This window comes from Hyaena hyaena, unplaced genomic scaffold (assembly GCF_003009895.1).
Source record: "Hyaena hyaena isolate Hyena2069 unplaced genomic scaffold, ASM300989v1 scaffold_221, whole genome shotgun sequence".
Classification (NCBI taxonomy): Eukaryota; Metazoa; Chordata; class Mammalia; order Carnivora; family Hyaenidae; genus Hyaena; species Hyaena hyaena.
The window spans coordinates 229,612-238,596 of record NW_024080853.1 but is presented as its reverse complement, the minus strand read 5'-3'; the positions used below and the strand labels follow the sequence as shown (position 1 = coordinate 238,596).

The 8,985-nt window shown below is 40.8% G+C and overlaps 1 protein-coding gene across 1 annotated transcript; it reads right to left on the bottom strand.

The window, feature by feature from the left end:
* Nucleotides 1-7,588: 7,588 nt before the first annotated feature.
* Nucleotides 7,589-8,545, bottom strand: LOC120239008 (olfactory receptor 10AD1-like). Its single transcript, XM_039243085.1, is given in 1 exon segment — nt 7,589-8,545. A coding segment is annotated over 1 exon segment (957 nt).
* Between the last annotated feature and the right edge of the window lie 440 nt (nt 8,546-8,985).

The window sequence follows — 8,985 nt, the reverse complement described above, 5'->3', positions numbered from 1 at the left end:
GGTATTTTGATAGGAGTTGTATTAAATGTGTAGACTGCTTTGAGTAGTATGAACATTTTAACAATATTTTTTTCTTCCAATCCATGATCATGGAATGTCTTTCCATTTCTTTGTGTCATCTTCAATTTTATGTAATAGTCTTAAACTATTAATTTACTTTCTGATTACAAATGTATGCATGTTTTCTACTTCTTCCTTATTCATTTCTGGAAAATAATATTTTTCTAGTACTTTTCTATTTATTGAAGCAGACTTAATGTCATATTTTTTCCATAATATTATAGTAGAATTTAAAAACTTGTGTTAGTTTTCTATTGCTATGTAACACATTATCACAAATTCAGGGACTTGAAGTAACACAATTTTATTATGTTACAGTTTCCTTGGGTCTGGAGTCTGGGTATGGTTACATAGGTATTCTGCTCAGGGTTGCACCAGCCTGAAATTAAGGTGTCCATAGGCTTGTGATTTTCATCGGAGGCTAGGGTCCTCTCCCAAGCTCACTGTTGGCAAAATCCATTTTTTGCAGTTGTTCTACTGAGGTACGTAACTCCTTGCAGGTGTCAGTCAGACAGTACTATAACATCCTGGATGCTGCCCATAGTTCCTTGCCACATGGCCACCTCAAGTAATTCACAATGTGGATGTATGTTCTTTTCCAGCTAGCTGGAGCGTTCTCTTTCTTAGACTTCCAGCCCTACTCTAGCCTGCCATAACAGAGTTTTGTATAAAATGAATTTTATATTTTGACTTTCATTGTTGAGAGGACAGCTGTCAATCTAATTGTGGTCCTTTTGAAGGGAATCTGTCTTTTTATTCAAGCAGCTGTTAAGTTTTTTCTCTTTGTCTCTCATTTTCATAAGTTCTAATGGTGTACTCATGTGTGTATTTCTTTTTATAAGGAATATATTTTCAATGTATTTAGGGCCTATTTAATCTGCAGACTGATGTCTTTTTCAGTTTTTGAAAAATTTAAGATATTTTCTCTTCAAATATGTATTTGCTCCATATATTCTTTCTTTCATCTTCTTTATGACATATCTCCCACTTTACTAATCCTTTTATTGGTTGTTTCTAAATCTGCTTAAATGCAGATTGAATGTTCCTGGGTGTTAGCCCCCAAATTCTTCAATACCTTTTTAGTGCATTAGGGCCTTCAAGTGGATAGTTTAAAATAGGAATTCTACCAGACATTTAAAACAGAATTAATACCCATTCTTCTCAAGCTATTCCAAAAAGTAGAACTCAAAGGAAAACTTCCAGACTCATTTTATGAAGCCAACATCACTTTGATTCCCAAGCCGACCCAGCAAAACAAGAGAACTACAGGCCAATATCCTTGACGAGTACAAATGCAAAAATCCTCAACAAGATACTTGCAAGTCGAATTCAATAGCACATAAAAAGAATTATCCACCATGATCAAGTGTGATTCATTCCTGGGTCACAAGTCTGGTTCAATATTTGCAAGTCAATCAATGTGATACATCACATCAACAAAAGAGAAGATAAAAACCATATGATCCTGTCGATAGATGCAGAAAAAGCATTTGACAAAATACAGCATCCCTTCTTAATAAAGACTTTTGAGAAAGTCGGGATAGAAGGAACTTACTTAAACATCATAAAAGCCATCTATGAGAAGCCCTCATCTAACATCATCCTCAACTGGGAAAAACTGAGAGCTTTCCCCCTGAAATCAGGAACATGACAGAGATGTCCACTCTCACCATTGTTGCTTAACATAGTACTGGAAGTCCTAGTATCAGTCATCAGACAACAAAAGGAAATAAAACCCATCAGAACTGGCAAAGAAGAAGTCAAACTCTCACTTTCCGCAGATGACATGACATTCTACATAGAAAACCCAACAGACTCCACCAGAAGCCTGCTAGAACTAATCCATGAATTGAACAAAGTTGCAGGGTACAAAATCAACATACAGAAATCGGTTGCATTTTTATACACCAACAATGAAGCAACAGAAAGAGAAATCAGGAAACTGATCCCATTCACAATGGCACAAAAAATCATAAAATACCTAGGAATAAACCTAACCAAAGATATACGAGATCTGTATGATGAAAACTATAGAAAATTTATGAAAGAAATTGAAGAAGACACAAAGAAATGGAAAAACATTCCATGCTCATGGATAGGAAGAATAAATATAGTTAAAATGACATTACTACCCAAAGCAATCTACACATTCAATGCAACCCAATCAAAATTTCACCAGCATTCTTCTCAAAAATAGAACAAACTATCCTAAAAATTGTATGGAACCACAAAAGACCCCGAATAGCCAAAGTCATATTGAAGAAGAAAACCAAAACTGGAGGCATCACCATCCCAGACTTTAGCCTCTACTACAAATCTGTCATCATCAAGACCGTATGGTATTGACACAAAAACAGACACATAGAGCAGTGGAATAGAATAGAGAACTCAGAATTGGACCCACAAACGTACGGCCAACTAATCTTTGACAAAGCAGGAAAGAGTATCCAATGGAAAAAAAAAAGGCAGCCTCTTTAACAGATGCTGTTGGGAGAACTGGACAGCAACATGCAGGAGAATGAACCTAGATCATTTTCTCACACCGTACACAAAAATAAACTCAAAATGGATAAAGGATCTGAATGTGAGACAGGAAACCATCAAAACCCTAGAGGAGAAAGCAGGAAATAACTTCCTTGACCTCAACCACAGCAATTTCTTACTTGACACATCTCCAAAGGCAAGAGACTCAAGAGCAAAAATGAACTATTGGGGCCTCATCAAGATAAAAAGCTTCTGCATGGCAAAGGAAACAATCCATAAAACTAATAGGCAACTGACGGAATGGGAAAAGATAGTTGCAAATGACACATCACATAAAGGGCTAGTATCCAAAGTTTAAAAGGAATTCAACAAACTCCACACTTGAAAAACAAATACTCTAGTGAAGAAATAGGCAGAAGACATGAACAGACACTTCTCCAAAGAGGATATCCAGATGGCCAACAGATACATGAAACGATGCTCAGCATCCCTCCTCATCAGGGAAATACAAATCAAAACCACACTGAGATACCACCTCACGACAGTCATAGTGGCGAAAATGAACCAGTCAGAGAACTCTAGATGCTGGCGAGGATGTGGAGAAATGGGCACCTCCTACACTACTGGTGGGAATGTAAACTGGTGCAGCCCCTCTGGAAAACAGTGTGGAGGTTCCTCAAAAAATGAACAACAGAACTCCCCTATGACCCAGCAATAGCACTGCTAGGAATTTACCCCAGGGATATAGGAATGCTGATGCAGAGGGGCACATGTACCCCAGTGTTCATAGCAGCACTCTCAACAATAGCCAAAACAGGGAAAGAGCCTAAGTGTCCATCAACTGATGAATGGATGGAAGAAGATGTGGTTTATTATCATAAAAGCCATCTATGAGAAGCCTTCAGCTAACATCATCCTCAACGGGGAAAAACTGAGAGCTTTCCTCCTGAGATTAGGAACACGACAGGGATGTCCACTCTCACCACTGTTGTTTAACATAGTGCTGGAAGTCCTAGCATCAGCCATCAGAAAACAAAAGGAAATCAAAGGTATCAGAATTGGCAAAGAGGAAGTCAGACTTTCACTCTTCACAGATGACATGATACTCTACATCGAAAACCCGACAGACTCCACCAGAAGCCTACTAGAACTGATCCAAGAATTCAGCCAAGTTGCAGGGTACAAAATCAACGTACAGAAATCGTTGCATTTTTATACACCAACAATGAAGCAACAGAAAGAGAAATCAAGAAACTGATCCCATTCACAACTGCACAAAAAACCACAAAGTACCTCAGAATAAACCTAACCAAGGATACAAGAGATCTGTATGATGAAAACTATAGAACACTTATGAAGGAAATGGAAGAAGACACAAAGAAATGGAAAAACATTCCATGCTCATGGATAGGAAGAATAAATATAGTTAAGATGTCATTACTACCTAAAGCACTCTACACATTCAATGCAATTCCTATCAAAATTGCACCAGCATACTTCTCAAAACTAGAACAAACTATCCAAAAATTTGTATTGAACCATAAAAGACCCCGAATAGCCAAAGTAATACTGAAAAATAAAACCAAAACGGGAGGTATCACCATCCCAGACTTTAGCCTCTACTACAAAGCTGTCATCATCAAGACAGTATGGTATTGGCACAAAAACAGACACATAGACCAATGGAACAGAATTGAGAACTCAGAAGTGGACCCAAAAGTATACAGCCAACTGATCTTTGACAAAGCAGGAAAGAATATCCAATGGAAAAAAGGGCATTAGGTAGTTTTTAATGTTTGCTGTAGCTGTGGGGTCAGAGGCTAAAATGTCCTCCAGTGTCCCTTGTTTTTGTCTCATTTGCTGTCTTTTTGTTTCCCCAAAGACTCCTTCCTAAATACGGCCTGAGGGTTCCAGCTCTTTCAGCTGTACTTCTTGAAATTCTCCAGCCTTATTGATGTGGTAGTAAGATACAGGGGAGTGGAAGAACTCTATAGTCCTACGATTAGGTCTCAGTCTTCCAGTGAGCCTGTGGCCCCAGCTGTAACCTTCACAAGTCCTTCTCAGTTTTTCTTCTTTTTCTTTTCCTTGGATCCTTCCCCAGATTTGTTAGGTTCTCACAAAATAGTTTTCCTTGAGGGCAGATATTAGGGAGAACAGTGTTCTATGGATTTACTTCAAAATGCTAACATTTCCTTTCCTCCTGCAGAAGCATAAGGGGATTTATTTTCTGATCTTCATCCTGAGAAGCTGATGAGGCTGCTGGAAATAAACCTCAAGAAACTATGAGAGCTCCTCTGAGGGCAGGACCTCAGTAGTTTTTATCTCTGAAGCTAGCCTCTGCTCAGTCTCCACTAACAATTCATTTCCCTTTAAGTGTTCTGACCAGACTCCAGATACAGCTAGCAGTCCCAGAGAGCTGTGATTTTCTGTGTTCCCTTGTTTCCTAGTTTTTGGGGTGGTGGTTTTCCCTGTAACTTCAATTCTCTGATAGATCTATGAATACTGTTGATTTTCAGTTTGTTTATCCTTTTTAATGATAGGTGTGGGAATGACAACTTTCAAGCTCTTTATTCTTTCCATATTGGGTAGACTTATACTTCATTCTTTGGTATGCAGGTTAATTAGAACCATGTTTATTGATTTCTAACCATAAGGGCTTCCTTCTAATTATCTTTTTGATACGGTTTTCTAACTTAATTGCATTAGGTCAGAGAACTTGGTCTGTAGGATTCACACCTTTAAAATATTTTGAGATATGCCTTGCTGACTAGTATATGGCCCATTTTGAGAAATTTTCAATTTGTGGTTGCTAATATGTGCCTGGTACTTGTTAGTCAGACACTGTGGTGGGACGAAATGGTTGGCATATGTAAACAAGACTATGAGGGAGCTTACCAGGATGTGGACAGGATTAATGGAATCAGAGAGGGATATTGGAGCATCTTGGGCTCTCCAGAGCAGGGAGCAGGTACCACCTTATGGGGACAGGAAAGGGAGCTGTAGGAGAAAGACACCTGCCAGTAACTCTAGGGCATCAGGGAAGAAGCAGAAGAACAAAGAGCCTCACTCACCATTCTCCTGCCTTCCTCTAATCCTGCTAAATGACTCTTTTCAGTTGAGCCTAACAGGATGTAGAAGGCAACCAAACCCATTAGGGCAGCCAACAAAGGTCTGTATACCAGGACACAGACCAGGGGGAGAAGGTATGTATTTAGTTCTACAGGGACAAAAGAAAATATCCATCATACATAAAAGGAAGAGTGGACCCTTCATATGAGAGGAGCATATGGGTAGGGGGGAAATAGAAGCAATGGAGAAAGAAGGAGATGGATAAAGGGAAGGGGAAAAATTTGACATTCTAGGAAGCATTCCCATAAGAGGGCACATGGTTTTCAAGGGTTGCACTGATTGGCACTTGCAGGAATCCTATGTGAATGAGCAAAGGCAAGCATGATAGGATTGAGCTAGGCAGGAATGTGAGATTGGTAGGAACAAGAGAAAGATCACTGCTTGGCTGGATGACGTTTGGGTTGAAGTCGCAGAGGAAAATGGCAGAATTTAAGTAGGAGTCCCTGCTAGTGGCAGGCAGAAGGGTGTGATTGGGTAGGAAAAGTCCTATAACTTGAGAAAACTAGAAGAGTAAGGGTAGACTCAGATAGGGATAAACTCAGAGGTTTTAGGGTAGGTTTCACCACATCTACTTATATAGGTGGTTGCCATGGCAGTGCCAGCAGAAGTCCTGCTCATGGTAAACCAGACACGTCTTTGTAGATAGAATTCGGTATTCTAAATTCTTGGTTTCCTCCTGCCTCTTCTTTTCCCATGTCAATTCCTCTCAGCATCTTCCTCATTCTGTCCTTTTAATTCTTTATCTCGTGACAGGGTTATTCAACCTCACCATTAATGATTTCTTGGGCTGAAAAATTCTTTATTATGGGGGTTGTTCTCTGTAATGTAGGATGTTGAGCAGCACCCCTCTACGTACTAGGTGTCTGCTGCACACATCCTCCTCCTGTTAGGACAACCAAAAAATGTCTTCAGATATTGTCAAATACCTCCTGGGAGAGAAAATCATCCTGGCTGAGAACTAGTACTCTAGACTTTAGGTAACTGAATAGGGGCAGGGAAGAAAGAAGATAGAGATGTGAGCAGAGTCTTGGAAATGTAGTGTATCATAAGTAAATCAAGAGATAGGATGAAATCTTCATGAAAAAAAGGGGACATATTTAAATTGTACAACATGTATCCAGGCTGGGGAAACAATTTTCCAGCAAAAGTGAACAAAGACACAAATAATTTAAAGTGCTCTTTTTATATTCTGATACACTGTAGATGTCACTGGAAGCTTCCCTGACCCTAGGAGACTTCATTTTATAGCTCCCACTCCCAGTTTACAATCTAGGGATATGATGCTCCCCTCAGACTTCCTGTTATTGCTTCTGCCTTCCCACCTCTCCATTAATAATTCACATCTATTTGGCATATAGCTCCTCCTCTTTCTTCCTTTGAGGAGTAATACAATCCTTTTCATCAGTTCTTATTTTTTCTGGGAACGTCTGGAGAATTTTGAAGGCACTCTATAGAGATAATATTACATGTCTTTTAACATATTTCTCCCACCCATGGATTTTCCCCTAACTTCTATATATCCCTTTGTTTCCCTCATTGTTCTCAGTCAGCTCTTTTCCTAAAGCTGGAGCTCCTGCTAATTGCCTTTGCCCTAGAAAGAAACGCTCAAAGAATGGACTGGGCATCCTCTTACTGTCTTTCCCTGAGGAGTCTACTACCTTTCCTCCCATTTTGGAATAAACTTTTCCATTTCATTCCACTCGCTCCTCCAATCATGAACATGCGTTAGTAAGAGATTTTGGAAAGATCAGTCTATACTGGGAGGGAAATAAGACAGATGAGCATTAGACATTAACAGGTTCTTCTAGGTCTGATGTTAGTTGGAGGAAAGCTATGAATGCTCTTTCCTGGAGACTTTGCATTGGAGAGTTACCCAATTGTTGTGGAGGGAGCTTCTCTTCCAGGAGTCTTCCCACTAGACAGATTCTGCCTGGGACAGGCTGGTCCTCCCAAGGGCCCTCATCATGGCCCCCTTCATTTCCTTGTTTCGAAAACTATAGATGATGGGATTGCACATGGGGGTGATGATGGTGTAGAGGAGGGAGAAAGGCTTGTCTTTGTCAGGGCCATGTGTGCTGCGAGGGTTCATGTAAGAGAACATGGCTGAGGTATAGAAAAAGATGACCACAGTCAGATGGGAGGCACAAGTGGAGAAGGTCTTCCCCCGACCTGAGGAGGAGGCTCTGCCAAGGATGGAGGCCAGGATGCGGGCATAGGAGGTGACGATGAGCACCATGGGACTGAGCAGCACCACGATGGCATCGGCAAAGATCGTTCTCAGACTGAACTGGGGGTCTCCACAAGAGAGGGCAATCACTATGGGGGCCTCACAGAAGAAGTTTTCTATGTGGTTGTCTCTACAGAATGGACCACGAAATGTCATGTAGTCAAGCAGAATACCATTGATCAGCCCAAAGAACCAGGCTGAACTCACTAGCCTCACACAGACCTGCCGGCTCATGATCTGTCCATAGCTGAGTGGGTGGCAGATAGCAACATAACGGTCATAGGCCATGAAAGCCAAGAGGATGCACTCTGCCACACCTACACTTAATACCATTTACATCTGGGTCAAGCATGAGTCAAAGGAGACAGTGTGGTTCCTGACCACCAGGTGGATTAGCATCTGTGGGATGGTGGTGGTGATGAAGCAGACATCCAGGAAGGACAGGTGGCCAAGGAAGAAGTACATGGGGCTGTTGAGTCTGGGGTCTGTCCAGGTGATGAAGATGATGAGGCCATTCATGGCCATGGCAAGGCTGTAGAGGGCTAGGAAGAGGGCGAAGAGCAATGCCCGAGTAGAAGAGGAGCTCTGCTCAAAACCCACAAGGATAAACTCTGTCACTGTGCTCCCGTTCCTTAAGTCCACCATCTGCGGCCTGCTTGAGAAGGGAGGACAGGAAAAGCACACATGAGATAGCTATGTATAGATGCTACCTAGTTGTATAAAAACTGCTTGGGGACAAAAGAGTGAAAAAGCCAGAAATTTTAGTACATTCTGTGTGAGTCATTATTGTCATGGGCACTGAAAATGCTCTTCCTATTGTAGGCTGCAACAATGGAACCATATTATGAACCAAGGGGAGATTCTGTGTCCTTGTGTGAATCAGGCTGCATCTGAAATACTGAATCCAGGTTAGACCTCTATTTCAAATGGTTATCCACTAATGGGACTATGTTCACGAGACAAATGAGGTGGTGAAAGATCTGGGAACTATGTGACAAAGGTTTGAAGGTAACTTTAAAGAAGACTCAAGAATCTAAGAGGTCCATTTAAATATTAATTGGTTCTCGTTCTAGAAGAGTGAATTT